This window comes from Mytilus galloprovincialis, chromosome 8, assembly GCF_965363235.1.
Source record: "Mytilus galloprovincialis chromosome 8, xbMytGall1.hap1.1, whole genome shotgun sequence".
Lineage (NCBI taxonomy): Eukaryota > Metazoa > Mollusca > Bivalvia > Mytilida > Mytilidae > Mytilus > Mytilus galloprovincialis.
This window is the reverse complement of record NC_134845.1, coordinates 26,524,523-26,546,527: the sequence shown is the minus strand read 5'-3', so window position 1 is coordinate 26,546,527 and position 22,005 is coordinate 26,524,523. Positions and strand designations below refer to the sequence as shown.

General features: G+C 29.8%; 1 protein-coding gene across 3 annotated transcripts; it reads right to left on the bottom strand.

The window, feature by feature from the left end:
• Positions 1 to 5,745: 5,745 nt before the first annotated feature.
• Positions 5,746 to 21,967, bottom strand: LOC143085434 (uncharacterized). 3 transcript variants are annotated; one of them, XM_076261773.1, is made up of 17 exons: positions 21,388 to 21,967; positions 20,345 to 20,470; positions 19,698 to 19,795; positions 18,876 to 19,053; positions 18,086 to 18,177; positions 16,719 to 16,848; positions 15,403 to 15,668; positions 14,919 to 15,066; positions 14,326 to 14,492; positions 12,506 to 12,566; positions 11,847 to 11,993; positions 11,415 to 11,492; positions 10,611 to 10,742; positions 10,107 to 10,315; positions 9,113 to 9,239; positions 7,826 to 7,990; positions 5,746 to 7,131 (listed from the first exon to the last, which is right to left on the bottom strand). In XM_076261773.1, the coding sequence occupies exons 1-17, from the start codon at positions 21,820 to 21,822 to the stop codon at positions 6,778 to 6,780; spliced, it is 2,913 nt and encodes a 970-aa protein (XP_076117888.1). In that variant the 5' UTR covers positions 21,823 to 21,967; the 3' UTR covers positions 5,746 to 6,777. The 3 variants fall into 3 exon arrangements, with proteins under 3 accessions (XP_076117888.1, XP_076117890.1, XP_076117891.1); XM_076261775.1 differs by having other exon boundaries at positions 10,119 to 10,315; XM_076261776.1 differs by lacking the exons at positions 5,746 to 7,131; positions 7,826 to 7,990; positions 10,107 to 10,315 and adding an exon at positions 9,971 to 10,008 and having other exon boundaries at positions 9,155 to 9,239.
• Positions 21,968 to 22,005: the final 38 nt, after the last annotated feature.

Genomic DNA, 22,005 nt, shown 5'->3' with positions numbered 1-22,005 from the left:
GTCATTTCGGGGCCTTTTATAGCAGACTATGCGGTTTGGGCTTTGTTCATTGCTGAAGGCCGTACGGTGACCTGTAGTTGTTAATTTGTGTGTCATTTGGTCTCTTGTGGAGAGTTGACTCATTGGCAACATACAACATCTTCTTTTTTATATTGCTAACTTCTTTTCTTTCTTCATAAGAAGTTCTTGTATGACTGCAGCCTCATACGGATTACGGAACAAGTCGGCGAGAAGTGATGTACAGTTGGATCCCATGGGATTGCATATTGATTGTTGAAAAACGAGTCCTCCAAACATAACATTTATGTTGTCAATCAAGAAATAAAACATCTTGATAATGTCAGTTTCAGGGAATATTTTGTTTAGATCCGAGTGATTGTATTACAAAGTAATATAACATATTCGAATTTTGTAATTGACAAATTTCCTATTCCAAAAACAATCATATATGAACAACACTTTCGATCTTTCGTTTTGAACAGCGGTATACTACTGTTGCCTTTATTTATCGATCAGAAAGTATGCATTATGCACAGAAATATCTTAGATTTGTAATGATTATAAAAATGTGAAAACCAATCCCCTGACGCATGAAATAATGAAATTATACATTTGTGTAAATTTATTTAGACGTCTTCTAAATTTTTAAAGCGAGTAAGCCGCCTAAAACGGCACTCAGTCTGTGAACATAAAAAAAATGAAATTTAAACTTGCAGGTCTGTTAATAGAAACATCTCAAAAGTAAAATGTAACTTTTTACGGCAGTTTTTCGTGGGACGATTTATTTTGCAAACGTTAAACTCCATATACAACAGTAATCGATACGTGTATCCCTTAATGAAAGCATTCACCACATCATATCATTCCCCGATTTACAACATTTCATTAGTTGAATTAGAAAATTGCGATTTTAGAAATGTATATACATTGCGAAGCGGCGAAAATGACTGCACTTAAAAAAGTGAAAAATGATAAATCACCAGGGGTAGATGGGTACATTGCAGGGTTTTCTGGAATGACCTTAAGTTCTATTTACTTAACTCCTTTAATTATAGCTTTGAAGAAGGCTCTTTATCAATTTCACAAAGACAAGGCATTGTTACATGCATCCCATAAGAAGGGAAATCTAAGTTTTATCTAAAAAAAAAAGCTGGCGACCTATCACCCTTTTAAATGTTGATATGAAAATATGTTCCGCATCTATTGCAAATAGAATTAAATAGGAAAACATATTCAAAGTGAAACACAGTTAGAATTTATTAAAGGTAGATACATTGGGGAATGTTCAAGACTTATTTTTGACTTAATAGAAAGATCTGAAGAAGAAAATATACCTGGACTTTTAATCCTTTTAGATATTGAAAAAGCATTTGATACTCTTAAAGTCATTCATAAATAAAACACTTAAATTCTTAGGTTTTGGTCCTGATTTCTGTAATTGGTTAAAATCCTTATATTTCAATATCGAAAGTTGTATCATAAATAATGGTCATTGCTCAAGTTTCTTTAATATAGAAAGAGGGGTTCGTCAAGGGGATAATTTACCCCCGTACCTTTTTATACTGGCTTTTGAGCTGATGAGTGCAGCAATGAAAAATAACCCAGATATTAATGGTATTAAGATTAAGATTGACAACTCTGAATATTTGCTTAGTCAATATGCAGATGACTCAACCTTATATTTAGATGATGATGAAAAATCGTTACAACAATCTCTATATATTTAGAAAAGTTCTCCGAGCAAACTTAATAATTTTGAAGAGAAAATTGAAAAGATAAAGGCATTATTACATACTTGGATTTACCAAGATTTTGCATACCTAGGAAAAATTACGGTCATAAAGTCTTTAGCATTGCCAATTCTCATTCCGTCATGAACAATATTGCCAAATTCCTCTTTTGAAAATTTAAAAAGAATTGAAAATATTTTTTTAAGTTTCTATGGAATGGTAAACCCGATAAAATCAAAAGAAATGTTCTAATTGGATCATATGATACAGGTGGACTACATATGCCTCATATTGAATCCTTTTGTTATTCACTAAAAATGACATGGATCTATAAATTATCAGACCCATTCAATCTTTCTCCTTGGACGATTCATTCAATGATAAATATAGAAAATATGTGCAGATAAAATATGGATGATGAATAAGGATAGTATTAAAAATTTCAATATATTTTAAAAGGTCTTGGAAGGACATCCTTCTAAATTGGGCTAAACTGAGAAATGCTACCCATGACCAAAATGACTTTATGGGCCAACTTATTTGTTTTAATACACTTTTAAAAATTGATAATAAAACTATTTTTTATGAAAAATGGTGTGAGACAGGAATATTTTTTGTCAATGATTTACTGAATGAGAACAATGAATTTCTCTCTTTTAATCAATTTAGAGAAACATATGATATTAATACAAATTTTCGTCAATTCTATAGTATATATCATATGATCCCAATTAGTTGGAAGGACCACATCAAAAACTGTGAAAAGAAAATCAATATTACTTGCTACAATTTATACTATTTGAAAACAAATCAGAAATCATGCCCATATTTTTATAAATTATTTGTGTCTACTTTTCAGGAAAACCCCATAAAATCACAAAATAAGTGGAAAGAAATTTTGCACTTGGAAATAGGTCACTGGGATCTTTTCTATATGCACCCTTTCAATTGCTCTTTGAGTAATAAACTGATCATTTTTCAATACAAAATTCTGCACAAAATTTTAGGCAAAAATGATCTACAATATAAGTGTACACACCTACGCAGGTTTTGCAATGAAACAAAAGAGACAATAGAACATATTTTTCGGGAATGTTATATTGTCAAAAAGTTTTGCTTCAACTAGTGGATACACTACATTCAGATTGCAATTATGAGCTTCTGATATCAAAACAAAACATCATCTGGTGATCAGATATTATAGATATCTCTGAAAAAAATGCACTGTTCTCATGAAGTACTATATTTATTTTTGTAGATAAAACTCACTGTTACCTTGTGTTAAGATTGCATTAAAGAAATTGAAAAAATATTATTTTATTGAAAAACTATCTTCCACCTTTCACAGTACAAGTACAATAGGTGAAAAAAATAGAAAAAATGTGAACCATTTCAACAACTAATTTTATGATACAAGAAATAAAACTCATACTTAACTGAATATAAATGTGTAATACAACTGGATGCACATCACAATTGGACAGTGTTTAGTGTGCAGACTATAGATATGATATATATATATGTATTTAAGAATTACTGTTTTTATATGTTTCCAAATATTGTTGGGAAGAGAAAATAACAACAAAATACAAATGTATGTCATTATATATATAATTGTCTTTATGAGTACATGTACGGATATAATTTCCATGTTGCATCAATAATAATTAGAATCTTTTAATATCAATGTAATCGTATAGGAATATAAGTCAATGATTTTTTTTATTTGTTTTTTTTTATATTTTTTGTTTTGCTTTGTTCTGGGTTTTTTTTTGTTTTTTTATGTTTTTTTTTTTTGGTTTGTTTTTGTGTGAGAAGGGGATGTTAATATAAACGCTGACACTAACAATTTAAATCAAATTAAAAATATGTGTATTGTATTCTTCTTTGATATGCATTTTTGATGCATATAGATATTGTATGAGATGAAGAAATACAAAATAAAGAATTTAAAAAAAAGAAAATGACTGCACTCAAACATAACCGGAAAACCCTCTCACGGTTTTTGTTGAAGGAAAGATTGTGTTGCTTGTGTAGATTACATGCCGTGTTTAGAGCAATATAAGGTTTTACACAAGTTCCAGCACATTCGTGTGCAGATTATATTTATGCTCTAGCAAATAGCATAGAGATGCACAATGAATTCTGGATATAGTAAAGCACCACACACAAAATCTGTTGAAAATCAACTCAAATTATCCAATTAAAAACTCTATACCACAATGCAGAGGACCTTAATACGTCAGAGTATTCCATCAATAGAGGAAAAGAGATCAACAACTTGGTAATAAGAGAAACCGGCTACATATCTCGGAAAGAAAATGAACTGGTAGCTAGGTAACTATATATTGTACTGTAAGCTGGCTTACCATGTACAAAAGGTTTTCTCACCAATGGTTGCGTTTAAACTATGGTGATCATATGCAGTTCCAAACTGCACCTATTGACTAGAAATTATCAACCCACTTGTGAAGGATAAAGGACAAACATGAATGACAATAAAACACATGTATAATATGATGCACCAACATCATACTAAACGGGTGTAATTATGACGATGAGTGCAGTACAACATCAGTTCAAAGTTTATTCAATTTCGAACATTAACAGTTTTAAATGATAAACTCTACCACTATAAAAAATAGTTATGCTTGTAAAGTTTTTATACTAAGAACCCTTTATTAAAAGCATGTCAATACGTAAATTTCACTTATCTAATTATGTAAACACCCAACATGGGTTTTTACCTCACACAATGAACAGTTTAACAACTCTAAATAGTACAAATTGTTATCTTGTGTATAATGCATATTTTATCTTTAACGTAAGACGTATTCTAAATTCATATTTAACAGGTGTACGTATTCGTCAATGTTATAGCCTACAAAGGGTAGTTTTCTACAATTAATAGAGCGTAATACACAAAACTGAAATTTATTTAACAGTAAAATAACAATAGAATTGTAAGCTACGCCACCTTATTCAATCGACAGTATTTGCACTCTTTCTATTACAGACTAAAGAAAAGTTTCGGTAACGAGTTTTGACACGACTCTTGGTCGTCTCAAATGTGAACTGAACGGCGCAATTGATTCGTAATGGATTTTTGTGCAATAAAATCGAAAATAAATATCAAAATTTAAATTCCGTCTCCGCAAATTTCAATTAGATTAGATTGTTAAATTGGATATGTATGATTTTCATTCTTCGCCATATGTAGATATAGGAAGATGTGGTATGAGTGTCAATGAGAAAACTCTCCATCCAAATAACAATTTAGAAAAGTAAATTATTATAGGTCAATGTACGGCCTTCAACATGGAGCCTTGGCTCACACCGAAAAACAAGCTATAAAGTATGTTTGTTTTCAAAAAAAATTATGAATTCTAAAAAAAAAGTAATCATAATATATAATGCAAAAAATATTTATCGATTTTTTTTTATGTACAATTTAAATTAATAAAATATAGCACCAACATATGGCGAGGTAATTTGCAAACGTATAAATACCTACAAAGGGGAATATAAATAAGATTCGACAAAATAACATGTACACAGGCAATTTTTTCCAACGTGTGTTTCACGTTTGTGCTCATCACGTGAGAATAACGTTTTTCCCACGTGTGTATCACACGGGATAAACGTTTATATCACGTGTATTTTACAAACATGATATTCTCACGTGATAATCACGTTTCTATCTGCTTACGTGATATTCACGTTTCAATGTAACGTTATTATCATATGATATTTTTTTAACGTGATATTCACGTTTCAATGTAACGTTATTATCATATGACATTTTTTTAACGTGATTTAAACGTGAAAAGATTGTGTTAATTTCACATATCTTTTTTTTTATATGATTTTAACGTGTAAATATAATGTTAATTTCACATGAGGTAAAAGTTGAGTTATCTTTCACGTCTATTTTTTTTTGGGGGGGGGGGGCAGTTTCTTTAATTATAAGTTACCTTTTTTACCAATTAAAATATATATAGAAAACAAGAAAACAAAACATTTCTGATGTTTATTTCAGAGATTAACCTCATAGCTAAAAATTATTTTCTCAATCTGCAAAATAAGTCACCATATAAGTTAAGAACATACCAACATTGTTTGAAATTTGAAATATGGAAGTAAATATTCAATAATCTATTTGTAGTTCCAGTAAATCAGCCCTGTAGTTATTTTCTTGGATTGTCTCCCCTAAGTGGGATACAAATTTTCATTGACACTGTAAAACTTGTAAAAAGAGAATTTATCTTGGTTATACTAAACCAATGTATGTGTAATCATTTAAACCTTTTCATAATTTTAATCTACACATATCATGCATTCAACTTTGTTGACTGAAAACCTTTTAATATCAGCAGTTATTAATTTTTACAGAAATTAGTTCAATCACTAATATATCCCTTAAAAATCTCATCATGTTTTGACTATTAATTACAGGTATTAAGAACCATTCTCAATTGACAAAGGAAAGCATAAAGTGTTATAAATTATAAGATTGAAGCAACATAATTGTTGATCAGATTTTTCATTCCTAATAATTACATAGACACATTTTATGGGTAAAACAGAACAAGTACCTGTACTATGATATAAATTATGCCAGTACAACAATTTTTAATCATCATTTTAATTTCCTCATTTTAAAGTTTTCTTTCTATAATCAAAATATAGATAACAATACTTTAAGCAAAATTGTGAGTTGACAGGTAAAATATTAAAACCCTTAATTTCCCTCTTTTTTATATACACATAAAGTGCTTTTAATCTGAATAAACCTTTTTCTTTTTTGAAAAAAGTTCTCTTGAATGTTACTCCCATAACCGTATCTTTGTTGGAGCTTATAATTAATTAAATCATTTACAAAAAAATTAATAAATATCATTTTTTAACCATATCATAATGTTATAAATAATAGTGTAATGAATAAAATTTGTTATGAAAAAAAAATGTTTAAATATTTGCTGATTTTTTTTGAACTCACGACCCTTCTTAAGTTAACAAAAATACAAAAACAAATTTTGGTTGTTAACTATACAATATATTTGTCCTTCAAATGAGTTAATCTAAATTTATTTATCAAATAAACATCATGATTAACGTTATGCTGCAAATGTTTGATAGTTTTCTCTATCATCTCTTGTTCTACTTTGACAATTTGTTTTGTTTCTTTTATAGGGCAAAAACCTCCTATACAATCATGAATAAGATGCACATTTTGTATTAAGTTTTTCAGTGGAACTATAGTTTCCTCCGCACTAAACATGACAGCTTCTATATTCTGACATCTGTATATCACAGGCCTGCTTGTTACAATTATAGCAATCTCAATACACAATTTTCCACTTTTTATGTTAGCTAGCTGTTTAATTCTCCCAATTTTTTCCTGTAAACATTCAAATATGTTTTAAACAAGTAATCAAGTGTTGTAAGGCTAATATAAATTTGATTTAGTTAAGTGAAAATATAATATAAATTATGAAATGTCATAATTCTGGACCAAGAATGTTTATATACTTTAAAAAAATAAATAAAGAAAAGTATAATGTTATGGTGCAATTATTATTTTTTGCATAGCAATATAAGCTTATTTCTATTGTTGTCTCTTCTGTGGTCGGGTTGTTGTCTCTTTGACACATTCCCCATTTCAATTCTCAATTTTATTTGACATTTGATGATCCAATGATTAAAAGAAAAAGTCTATCCTTAGTAACAACTCATGGTCAAATGTGGATTTGACCGTAACTTTTATCCATTGAAAAAAATTGTTCCATAAAACAATTACTGTCTTTTGTTTCAGTAAATATGTGGTTTCAGTGAATATCAGTTTTTCAAAAGTCAATAAGAAATATTTACCTCATTAACAGACAGTAATTGTATAAGATCTGTCTACAACTTAGGAATAATATCAAACTTTCAGTTTAAACACTTTTTCAAAATACACACTAAATACTCATGAATTATCAATTATTAAAGTTTGCATAAATTAACAAGGGCATTCGTTGTTTTGTTAAGATGAGAAAAAAATCTTCACAATCCTATGAAAACAATGAGTTTATTTGTTTTACAAACTAATATACCTCTTCTTCCTCAAGATACAAAACATATCCTCCAAGGGTTGCTCTTTCTCCACTTTTGGTTAATGCATTACCAAAGAATTGTGTGACAGTACACTGCTCATTATAAGATGATATCGAAAGACCACAGTTGACAAAGGCTTGCAGAATTTGAAGGTCACTTAGTTTCTGAAAATATATTGTTTAATGCAACTCAATAATTTAAAACTCCATTTCATACTGAATTAAATGTGTATATCTATAGATTATATAATGTGCTGATTATTTAAAAAAACAGTATTGTAAGAAATTGTCTGTGAACTATTCTGTGTTCTATTGCACTAAAATGCATAAAAAATAAGCCTCTAATTAATTGACATCTAACATCTTTTGATTGGCTGTTGTTGTTTTCTTATCAAATAGACATGTAATTTAGTCCTGTCAATAACGTTTTTTCTATGGTTTAAAATTGAATTTAGAATTTAATTATGGGAAAAGACTGTAATATTTTTTCCAACTACAATTATAAAAAAAAATTGATGCATACTGTAACATAACTCACTACAAGGGTTAATCAGTTTGCAACACATTTTTGATGTTATTTCTCCTTAGACAGAAACAAATGTTACAGTCACTCCTCAAATAAATGAATAATGAAGTTCGAACACATTTATTTACTTTCAATTTTCTGTGTAAAGTGGAATGGCAGAGTTACATTTTATGTTGATCAGGAACCAATTATGTTCAAAAATATTTTGAGAAAATAAGTGTATTTCAGTTTGATGTAAATCTGACAAGCCTCGATCTTCTATTCTTCATATTGACACTGTAAGGAATTTTTGACATTTTAACTTTTATGACTATCAAACCATTTTAATAGTGATTTCATCATCCAACTATAAATATATAGAATAACCATGTACATTGTCTCAAAATATCAATGTTATTTGTACAAGGCTTAGAAACAGGTAGAAAGCGAGGCTGTGCCAAGCATTTCTACCTGTTTCTAGCCGAGTACAAATAACAAATTGATATTTCAAGACAATGTATGGTTATTCTTTATATACTGCAACTCTTAAAAATGTTCTGAATGAAGTATTTTGGGTAAAAAACGTCATTTCTTAATTTGAAGCGGACGACGTTAAATTTCCGCGAACCTGTATGTTTTATTGACGTCATAAATAAAACTCTACGGAAACCCATTGTCAACGTCATAAACAAGGTGATATACTGTCATGGACTGTATATGACATATGAATATACAGTCAATGCAATTTGACTCCTCAAATAGCACAGCTGCAGTATATTTACCTGTAGATTGTCTTTCTTTTCAAGTTTTGATAGGGTGAATTTCCCTTTTGTCTCGTTCCCTTTTCCCATAAATTTCTCCACAATATTAACCCTTCCAAAACTTTGGACTTGTTGACTGGCTTGAATCCTTAAATAAAAATATATTTAACAATTCAACAATTCTTACAAAGACACCTTATTAATATGGTTCTACTTAATATATGAAAAAATAAAATAAAACATTTGTTATTTGATTTTTAATGATGTGAACTAGAGCATTGGTTCAATTTCAGGAGACTCCTCATAATGGAATCATGAATAGTTCGGAGGTCCAATCAAGTCCATTTTCCTATGAAAAAATACTGATTAAAAATCATATTGATGAACCTATAAAATTAAAAAGGTCTTCCCTACAAAACAAACCAAGAAAGGAAATTTTCGTCTGAATCTTAAAAAGACATTTAGGTGGAAAAAACTGTCAAAATAGATGCAATTTTGGTATAGTCATGTTAGCGACCTCTTATATCAGTAAACCATTACTATATAACCTACTATGACAAGAATTCTTACATATACTTTTCTTAATTTGTTAATCACTTGATTCTATACAGCTTAGTTCAACTGTATTCATTCAGCTGTTTACTAAAACTGTCATTTGCTTAAATGAGATAATTCTGATAGTTCATAATAATTGATACATGATTAGACCAATTTTTAAAGAAATTTATTGCTGTAAAAACTGGACTAATTGACTTACCAACCAGTAGTGGATCCAGAACATTTCAAAAAGTCGGCAAATCATATTTTTGTGGTTCATGTAAAAATTGGTTGAAATTTTTTAACTGTCTAATTCATAGCAAAACCAAAGCATTAACTTACTAATGTAATGAAAACTTGAAATTTGACTTGGATGATACCTAAAAATGAGACATGAAACACATTTTAATCTTCATTTTAAAACAGGTTTCATATTAGAATTCTTATACGGCAAAAAATAATCAAAGCATTAACGCACGATTCTACATACCAGTTGTTGTTATCTAAGAAATAACCACCACTAATGATGTGTTCCAGAATGGCATTTCTGCTAAATTGTGCTGCTGTATCTCTACTTTTTGCCAACTGATTTTGTATAAATATTTCTGATCTAATGAGCCCATGGTTTTTTTCGAATGCATCTTCAGAGTATTCCAATAAACATCCATGTTCTTTAATATCATCAATCTACAGATATTAAATGATACACTGTATTAAATTGTATTAATTTTAACATAGAGTCTAATTACATAATATAATAATTACATTAGATGTATGTTTCACTATAATATGTAATTCTGATTGGCTAACTGCACATCACATGTTATTCCTTAAGCAATTGCATTACTCAATAAAACTTTTCATTCATGAGGCAAAATTACAATTTAAATTTTTTTTTCCCATCCATCATATCCCAATGAATATTGTTCACTGAGGACAACTAAGTTACTTTTATTAATTTATAGATACTATCTCAACTAACCAAGTGCATACACAGATGAGTCTTTTTTTTACTGGAAAGCTCTGGTATTTTCTCTTTTATTATGGCAATGTAGTTCTTTATGTCTTTATCTACAGTTTCAGTACCTTCTGTAGTGTGAATGTGTTTTGACATCTGAAAAAAAAGAAAGCAACTCAAACACATACAATATACTTTTTATGACTATAACCACATTATAGTAAGTATGATTTTATCAAAACTTATTCAAAATTTATACACCAAGTTCATTTTTTTATAAATGTATATATCAGAAAGTTGGTGAAATCTCCTTTAAAATGTATACATATCAGTAATTTCGACAGGACTGTGTCATGTGGAATTTCCTCATTGTTGAGGTCCATACATTTTTTGTCAACTTCTATGTTATTTGATATATGGTGGAGAGATGTCTCGCTGGCAATCATACCACATCTACTTCATTTTATGTTCAAAATGGTGAAGTTGAAATCATTCCTTCGTATATTTTACCGAGGCCATCACTTGTTGCTTGACCGTTATGGAATAAGGGTTTCACAGATGATATTGGATATGTTCCTTATGTTGTACAATAACCTTCCCTTTTCCTTAATTTATGAACATACAAGCTGCAAAATCAAGCTTATCTAAATATGACATATGATGATAGTTATTGAGATTATTGAACAAATATATCCTACTGAATATTTTCTGAAATATATAAGAATGCAACATTTTGATTGGTTGGTAGTCAGTCCCAATAGATATCTTATTTTCATTCCTTATCATAAAACCTTATAAAAATAATTTCCATGTTACATAGAAAATTACCATTGCTAAGGCTGATATTGCTTGTAGGTATTTCATTGGAAGACGGACATACTCCATATTAAAAAATGCCACCTGCACCTGCAATAAGTCAAAAGAAGTTGAACTGTGGACAATAAATTAGTTCAAAAATTATTTCCCTAATAAAGTACTTAGTATTTAGTTACTTAAAATTAAGCAACACTTGCTATCAAATATAAAATAACTCTAATTTATAGTTTCTTAAAAGGAATGACACAAAAATTTCTGTGAATTTGACTCCCATCTTAATTTATAAGTCCTGCCAGTGTTCTGGATAATTATAAGCTGGCTACCATGATTAAGCAAAGAGGGCTGATAGTGGCATTTACAAAATTTTACTGTAATGAACTATAAAAGTGAAAGGTTGAAACATTATAAAAAAATCAATAACAATGTATATCAAATATTTCTTACATATGTTTTAAAATCTTTTCCTTGTCGACTGTCAACATATTTAATGAATTTCCCATTCACAGGGTAAGGAAAAGAAGTCAAGTTTAAACTATTAAGATGCAGTTCTAATTTTTCTTTCTGCTGCTCTGAAAGTTTTGTCAAACATAACTGCAAAAGAAGTAAATGCACTCACTAAGATACACTTATAATTATTGAAGTATAGTAACTCAAAAGATTTAGAATTATACATACAAAAAAAATATAAAAGTATTAAATTATTTTAAAACTATAACTTTTTCACCTTAAAAACAACAACATAAAACCGATGTTTATCAAACTTTATTCAACTAATGACTAAAGAAATGTGAAAGATTTGAGAATAAATGTGTTGTCTGTCATATGTCACTTGTTGGAATGTTTTGGAAAATAAATTCAAATTCTTATAATAATAATGGTTATTATATATTAATAATTTAATTTGGGATGTAGCGCGTCTTTTAATCGGCTGACGTTATTTTCTTTTATCAACCCATAGACATACTTTAGTCATGTGATTAGATAAACATAAAAAAATGTGGTCATAGACAAAAAAAAATAATTAATATAAAACCAACAGCTAAATGTGAAAAAGTTTTGTCAAGTTGTGTTTTGTATATACCATCCAATTATTTTATATTTACCTGCACGAGATGTTTTACTAAACCCAAATACATGAAATGGAGTAATCCAGTTGGAGTGTCTCTACAAATGGAAAAATCAGTTGAACATCATTATATATAACATAGGGTATAGCATTCTACTGGGTTGTTTTTTTATTGAATATGGCAATCAATGTTTCAAAGGTTATTTAATATCTCCAAAGCCTTGTTTAAATATTTAAGGTTTATGACCCCTTAACATGTTGTTTGGATGGGCGTCTTCTCATTTATCCAACTTTTTAGCTCACCTGGCCCACACTTTAGGTACTGCTGCAGAAATTTTATTGACCTCTGGCCAAGGGAAGCTAGCTCGTTTTTCTCCCAAAATAACACAAACGGAATAATCATAAGAGAGGATGTCAATGCGACTATAAGTGGTACCTATATATTATTGTTTGAATTTTGTTCTGTTCAGTCTTTGTGTAGTAAAACGTATTCAACTTATATTTTGTCTCATTTGGATCAATTGGTCAGAAGAACAGAAAAAAACGAATGAACAGGATCTATTACACCAAAAAAGCTTTATCTCATTGACAAATCTCTTCATGAATAAAAGTGCAACTGATATTTTTCTATCCAGTTCACATTTTAATTAATGGTTAAAAAACTTTAAAATACTTTCAAATGAATAACATTACATTAACTAAATGTTAGTTGCACATTTTAACATGCTTTTCTTATTAATACTACAGAAAAATAAATTAGGGTATAATTTTCAGTCTTATTTTTCATCTATCATTCAACCCAAACTCTAATTGAAAAACCCTTTGTTCTTGATTACCTTTGATCTCATCTATCCAACTTTTTTTTTTTACCTTAACAACCTAAAATTTTAAAAAGTTGGATAAATGAAAATGAACCTTTGGATGTGTCTTTTTATTTTAAGCTATGGCATTTTCAGTTTATTTTTTACTTATGAGTAAATCATTCCAAAAAATCAATTTGTGTTGACCCTAGGTGACTTTTAAAATGTAGATATCATTGAAAAAGCTTCAAATTATCTCCCTTTGTTGCAAAAATGCCATTTTTTGGGATTAAAATTGAATTATCTTTTTTAAGTTATCGGTGACCTATATTTTTTATTGTTGTTTTCAAATAAGCTGTACATAAACTAAATAACTGTAAAATTTGAGCGATTTCTGTAATTTAGTTCTTTTTTTATTTCGATATTACCGTTTTCTCTCCTATTAGTTCAACAGAAAAAAGGACATCAACAAAAATGTATGCTTCTTCCGAAGGCAGATTGTGAGCGTAAATGAACGGTGACCCCATTTTTTTATTTCATTTTTCTATTAAGTATAAGATAAAGTTCATTTATAGAAAAATATAGAGAAATCCTGTATTAGATAAAAAAAAAAATATTTAGACCCGCGAGCCCCCTTAAGGATGTACTTAGGTGAGGTTTTGGAATTTGCGTCAAAAGTTCGAACTTTTTGGTGTTTTTCCATACAATACAATGTAAAATATTTTGCCCCATAACACCCATTTATTTTTTAATATAAGATTTATTAGCTCATGAAAGGTCATTCACCAAAATTTTAGAAGATTCTTGATTTTCTTTCTTTGGTTTTGAGACCCAAATACTATCTGAGTCAGCCTTTTCCCGCCATATTTCAAATCTAAAATATTTAAAAAAGGAGGTCCATGATTATCAATATTTTTAGCTTATTTTTATCCGGAAAGAGTGTTCTACCAGCTTATAGTATCAATTTTAACTTCTTAATTTATTAATTTTAACCTAACCTCATCTAAGTACATCCTTAAGGTACAAAGCAGAAACTTTGTTTATAAACTGTACTTACTTATGACAATTGATTATTTCCCAAAAACAATTAGTATGTTCTTTCACTCCATTTTCTTTCCTGATCTCTACCTTATTTCTTGCTATTTTTATGTGCTCTATTGTTCTTTGAGTTTTATTTGGGGTACGTTTTTCCCATTCAAAACTCAAAGGATCTGAACTATCTGCCTGAAAAATGAAATGAAACTTTTAAAGAATATCTAACAATTAAGACAATGCAAATCTAAAAACTCTCATTTGATATCCATAATATGAAATGAATCTATAACCCCAACAACAACAAAAACTAGTAGAAATCTAAAAAAGTATGTCAGGCATGTTTGAATTAACTGCTTCATCTTCAAACAGTGTAAAATAAAGCTTTTATTTCCTTCATTAATGTTATATATATTTTTCTACTTGTAAAGCGTATAACTTTAAAACTTTTTACGTGATGCCTCTAAAATTCCAAATTGATCTGTGTTTTGTGTAAATAATAAGTTTTCATAAGTTTCATGGCATTTGGTTGAGGCAAACTTAAGTTAAAAAAAAAAGCTAACAATATATATCCAGGCATAAAAATAATTCTTCCTAGTCATAAAAATACCATCTTACCATACACTTAGGACAGAACTTATTTGCGGATGGTCCCAGATGATTGCAAACAAGACTGACACAGTTGTAATCAGCAATTATACAGTTTACATCTGATGTTATCATAATGTTCTCTTTGGTCATGGCATCAAATCCTCTAATTCCAGAGCTTTTAATAAACAAATGTAAACTATTTATACAACTAATTTAATTATTATACAGAATATTATATATAAAATACACAGAATGTGTTGCTTTACAAAAAGTTTGTGTAAACTATTAATTATTGTTAATATACAAATTATTTGATAAAATATTTTACTTTCTTAAACAGTAAAACATAGTTAATCTATTAAAAAAACTGACATTTATCACATTGATTTGACATAATACTGAAGTTAGATCATGATTTACATTAATTACTTAAAATGATCACTTTAATAATTTATTTATCTGGTAACCTAAGTATCATTTTGATATACACCAGATGTTGGAAATTCTATACCTCTTTAGAGACAGGATATCATCACAAATAGGTTTAGCTATATCCAGTATAGCAACCTTGTCAGAGGTACCTAGCACCATAACATTTCTATTTCTTTGTTTATCTTTAAGTGGTATTCCTGCTAACTGTGTTTGTATGCAATGCAAGGCATCCCATCTTCTGGACTTGTTGGCAGATGTGTCATCAATAAATATGTTGATTGGTACTGTAACAACTGGAAGATTGCTGATTTTAAATGGCGAAACCTCTAGCATTAAATCTCTATCCTATAAAACATTTATAAAAAAGAATAAAATTTAAGCATAATTGGTGTTTTCATTATCATTATAACTAGAACACACCCACGAAATCGCAGGCATTCAGAGCGTAGTTTAAAGTATGTAAAGTGTTGTTGGAAGAATTTTGTAAAACATAAAGGACTGGAAAATTTCAGCAAAAATATCATAAGTCATGTTATTGGAGGGGGATAGGAGGGGTCCTGATCCAGAAATTCCGCCTTCCCTGGCTTTAAAACATGAAATCCTGAAATTCCGGGGTTAAAAAACGAAATCCTGAGGTCCCGAAATTGAAAAAAAAAGGAAATCCCGGATCCTGAAAGGGGAAATCCCGATTTTAAAAAAAACCCGATCCCTGAGTCCTGATAAAGGTCATATCCCTCCTCTTATGGGGACAGGAAAATGCTTTTTTTCTATCCCTCTTCCTTTATTTACAATATTCCCATTTTTTGGTTTTCTATCAATTTCAATATGAACATACATTTAGTATGTTATGAACATTCAAGTAAGGAGCCTGTAATTCAGTGGTTGTTGTTTGTTTATGTGTTACATATTTGTTTGTTGTTCATTTTTTTTGGGCATAAATGAGGCCTCTAGTTTTCTGGTTTGAATTGTTTTACATTGTCAGTTCGGGACCTTTTAAAGCTGAGTATGCGGTATGGGCTTTGCTTGTTGTTGAAGGTCGTACGGTAAACTATAGAATAGTTGTTAATATCTGTGTAATATTGGTCTCTTGTGGAGAGTTGTCTCAACATGGCAATCATATCTTTTTTTTTTTGTAGTCAATGAATTTTTTACATATTTTATTTAATTTTTTTATATTTTTTATCGATTTCAGTATAATTTTCAGGTAGAACCTCGCATTTTCCCCGTTTCTAAGCCTCATACAAATAAATTTCATATTTCAAGACACTATACTTATATTGTCTAAATGTCATGCTTGTCTTTCCACAAGCCACAAGATAGAAATAATAAGGCAGCAACTCTCTCGCAGCTTTTTATCAGAATATCAAATGATTAAAAATGGGGACTGCTAATTACCTGTTGAGTGCAGTTTATGTAATCTCCATTAATTTTTTTCATGAATGAAATGTTTTCAATTATTGCCAGATCCATCAATTCACATTCATCTATTGGATATTCCACCATATTTCCAGTTATCAAACAAATGCTATTTAAAAAAAAACCAACATTAATTTATTTTCTGTAGTAATCAATTATAATTGCACTATAATATGACTTTCACACTATATGTTGTGAATTTTACCTAATGCCTGCCAATCAATGCTGTCCAAACCCTTAAACCAAATCTCAGAAATCCTCAAGTGTAGTTTTGTAGAAAAATGTGATGGAAAAGTTGAACTTGGTTATCATGTGTAAAATCATACAAGTGTTTGGTAATCAGGAAGTTGTTGAGAGATGAACCTGAAAACGCATCACCCAGTACAGCTGACCTATGATAAACCCTCAAACCCAATTTCAGAATTCTTTGCATTGTAATTCCTGAAGAAAATATCAATGGGAAGGACAAAGTGATGGAAGGACAGGCGGATGGACAGACAGATGTAAATTAGTATACGCTCACCTTATTTAAAGCGGTGGTATGATTAAAATGGGGGTATAAAAAATTCTAATGCAATTATTTTGTATCAATGGTTCTGATTGGATGACAGTTAGCGTAAAATTCTCTATCTCCTTGTCTGTAATTAAGGAAGCCGACATTTTGAATTGCTGAATATATTGACATGAAATTTCTACAATAATAAGCCAAAAAACTCGCATGTTGCACCTAAAAATCTTCTTTTTATCAAATTTTATTACATTCTGAAGCGGCACAGAAGCAAGAAAACACCCGGTGTTAATGTTTGATGCCGGAGGAATACCAATGACGTCACCTAGTGTAGGGACCAAAGAAGATAACACCTTTTCGCAGAATTTTCTTTAATGAAGATTTTACACTGAAATAATGATTGAAATTTAATTATGAAATTGTTTTGCATTACAATAGAGATAACTGTATTGTATTTGAAGCTTTGCGGACGTCCATCGGTAGTTTTACTGTCGCAAATACCTGTTTACCTGTCTCCGCTCTGCGTCGCCAGGTAAACTAAATTTGCGACAGTAAAACTACCGATGGACGTCCTTAAAGCTTCAAATACAATACAGTTATCCCTTATTAAGTAACATCAAGTCTATATCTTTTTTAAATCCCCAATTAATGCCGTCAGAGATTAAAATACAATACAGTTATCTCCTAATTTATAAATTAAGTATTTTTTTTCAATAATCTGTTTAAGGACCTGTGTATTATATTACATCTGTGACTTTGACCTCAGCCAATATAATCTGAACAGTTCCGGGAATAACAAAATAACCCGGTCAATAGTCCATAATTGATAAATACTTACCCTGTACTATTTTGCCTATCATCATTATAACAATCTAATTCCTGAGGGTTAATTTTAACCAACTGCATTACAATAGTAAGACAAGATTGACCCTGAAAAATTAAAAAAATATAGTAACTTTAACATGTTTAATATACATGTACTTTTTAAGACTAACAATGATATATATATGAGTGAAATTAAAATACTATGGATTTCTTATCATGTGAACTAAGTTTAAAGTTGATTGAACCTCAACTTCATCAGAAACTACCTCGACCAAAAACTTTAACCTGAAGTAGGATGGACGGACGAACGAACAAACGAACCCACAGACCAGAAAACATAATGCCCCTCTGCTATCGTAGGTGGGTCATAAATATCAATCGCTAACCATGTGAGAGAGTAAATCAACACTCTCTTATTAGCCACTCAAAAAATGTCATTTTAATGTAAAGTATAATAAATTTATTACAGTTTCAGTTTAAAATAAGTTTTTTTTCAAAGATCAATATCAAATAGAAAATATCAATAATATCCAGCTTTAAACAGTGATCAAGTTCAAATGCTCAAGAACCAAACAAAAGTGATTTAATTTACCATCATGAGATGCAACTATTACCTTCTTCTATGGGGTAACAATTGATTCAATACTGAAGAATACATGTAGTTGTAAGTATGTGAGTGACAATATCTAATATCAAGTATTTAAATATACATGTATACGGATTGTGATTGAAAATATAGTTTTAAAGTTAATGTTTTGGTTTTTAATTTGTTTAATTGAAACTTAATGGAACAGCTGGTTTACCTCTGATATCATGGATATGAAGTTAATCACTTTTCCAATTTGGTGGCCATGTTTAACATATTCTCCCAGGTATATGCAGTCACCATTTTTTTTCTTTCCCCAATGAAAGTCTATCTCTTCTTTCCATTTTCTGCTACCTGCATGACCAGCATCTTTTGTTGGGTTTTTTTCTGGATATCTTTAAAAAATAATTTAGACATTTTAAGAAATCATATGTTTACAGCTTAGTTACTGAGACATTTGTAGCATAATCAATCCTATTATAACAAGAAACTTAATATACAAAAAAGAAGAAATATTGCTCTCCACAAAAGACCAAAATGACACAAAAATTGACAACTTTAGGTCACCGTACGACCTTCAACAATGATCAGAGCCCATACCACATAGTCAGCTATAAAAGGCCCCTAAATGACAATGTAATACAACCCAAACAAGATAACTAACGGCCTTATTTATATAAGAACAAGAATGTGTCCAAAGTACATGGATGCCTCAATCGCACTATAATTTTCCATGTTCAATGGACCGTGAAATTGGGTAAAAAATCTAATTTGCCATTAAATTAAGAAAGATCATACCCTAGGGAACATGTGTACTAAGTTTCAAGATAATTGGACTTCAGCTTCAGCCAAAACTACCTTGACCAAAAACTTTAACCTGAAGCGGGACAGACGGACAAACAGACAAACAGACAACGAACAGACCAGAAAACATAATGCCCCTCTATTATCGTAGGTGGGGCATAAAAAAGATCGATTAAATATGTAACACTGAAACACATGACAACAACTGAAATCTTAGTTTTTGATAATAATTTACCTCTTTAAAGTACATGCAGTATTAGGATTTGCAACTGCAAGACCAATTAAAGCTGATGGTTTAACTGTCCAGAACAAATTTCCATCCTTGTCTTCATTCTAGATGAAATATAAACAGTAAGTTATATTTGATTTTAAAGTATAGCATAATTTGTGACTAATCATCCAAATCTGTCTGATTAAGGATAAATTCAATATTTCTAACACAGTATTGATGTTCCTTTTTTTTTTAGCTTCATACATGTAGAATAACCATATAATGCCTCGAAATATCAATGTTATTTGTACAAGGATTAGAAACAGGTAGAAAGTGAGGATGTGTCGAGCATTTCTACCTGTTTCAAGCCAAGTACAAATAACAGATTGATATTTCGAGACAATGTATGGTTATTCTTTATATACTGCAACTCTTAGAACTGTTCTACATGAAGTATTTTGGGTAAAAACATCATTTCTTAATTTGAAGCAGACGACGCTAAATTTACGCGAACCTGTATGATTTATTGACGTCATAAATAAAACTCTACGGAAACACATTGTCAACGTCATAAACAAGGTGATATTTCTTTTACTTTTCAAATATATGATTTATTACACAATTATTTTAATACCAAAGTTTACAATTATAATATTTTATGTAAATATTACCTTTACAATCATGTTTTCCACATTTAATCCAGTAGTATTAAAATCCTTTAATTGTTTCAATGATGGAACATCAACCACTCCAACCTCTTTCAAAACAAACAAGAAATATGCTGCAATTTCATCACTCTGTCAAAAAACAATTTGAGGTTTATAAAAAAAGTTATAACAAACAATTACCTTTCAGGTATTTTTTTATTATTTAACCCTTTCCCTCCATAATGACTCTTTTTTAAGCTGTTTGACGCCACCCCCTTTACTCCATAATGACGCCTTTTGATGCCTGTGTAGTACCTCAGTTGAAACGCTTTGTTTACAAAGTGTCTGTACTAGACTTAATAAAATTTGTACCCAATATGAAATTAAGGAATATCATAGGAATATCTGACTTACATTTATTTGATGAAAAATTTGTTTTTCACAATGCATTAATAGTTTAAAGTATATTTTCAGCATTGTATTGAAAAATCCTATGCGAATCAGGTATCCCAAAAAAAAAAATTAATTGAGGAAAGGGTTAACTACATATTTTTAAATTAAAATGGCAATACTTTTAAATGTATAATACTCAATTTAAATGCATAATACTCAAAATTAATGAAGGTACATTGTATCCCAGCGACCTCAAAAAATTAAAACAGTTACTGGTTTTAAATAGAATAATAGTGTTGAAATATATATATATGTTCATACAACTGCATATAAATAAACATAAAAGGCTCTGTATTGCAGACCATACTTTGCCCATACATGTACTAGTATTGGTTTACATTTTGTACTTAATTCACAAATTGTGACTACAATCTCTTCCCTTTCATAAATGTGACCTACAGAATTATACTATTTACTGGATTTTGTGTAATTAGATTTATAGCTTTTATAATTTACAATTTAAAAAAAACATACTTTTTTCCACACACTGACATGAGGGTGAACAGAAAAAAAGGGGGAGCCAAAACGACCAGTACCTAGCAAAATCTCCAATAAACAATGACACCCACTGCTATGTGATTTTTTTTAATTGAATTATTTCTTATTAAACTTACAACTTTGTGTGTACGTGAGTTGACAAGTATACTCAGTAAATAATGGACCTTATTGTTGAAGGGAAACCAGTCGTTGTGGTCTGTGTTGCATCTAGAAATTTCTGGTTGGAAGGTATCAGTTTCTTCTTCAGAGTTACTCAAACTGTCTATAATCTCCATATCAGACGAATCCTGGCTTCCATCAATAGAATTGATACTTTCACCAGTTCTTGAACAATTGACACGATCGTCATCATCACTTTCACTGTCAGTATACTGAGTGTTTACATGTTCATGTTGTTCGACAAATTGGTCAAATTGTTTGGAAACTAAATGCTTTTTGTTTTCTAAATGTCTTTGAAAGTTGTATAATCTGTCAGTTTCGTAATGGCAGAAATCACACGAGTATCGAGTTTTCTGTGAGAAATGTGATGTATTTACCTTTTGTCGTTCCATTTTTCAATCAAAACAACCATCTATAAAAAGCCCGGGTAAAACCGAGAACCAATATTCATTTTCGGAATCCATATTTACAAGTTTTGAAACACAAAGATATTATCATCCTATATCATTAATGATTAATATATGTTGTATTAAAACAATATGTTTAATCATGACTTGATATCGATTAACGTGATT

Bases quoted from the DNA above. Each gene is read 5' to 3' on its own strand.
- LOC143085434 (XM_076261773.1), bottom strand. From the start codon at position 21,822: ATGGAACGACAAAAGGTAAATACATCACATTTCTCACAGAAAACTCGA. The intron at 16,849-18,085 runs GTAAGTATTTAT...TTTTTTAAATAG, and splicing joins GATAGGCAAAATAGTACAGG to CATTTGTTTGATAACTGGAA. The intron at 10,743-11,414 runs GTAATTTTCTAT...CTTTTTTTTCAG, and splicing joins CAATATCAGCCTTAGCAATG to ATGTCAAAACACATTCACAC.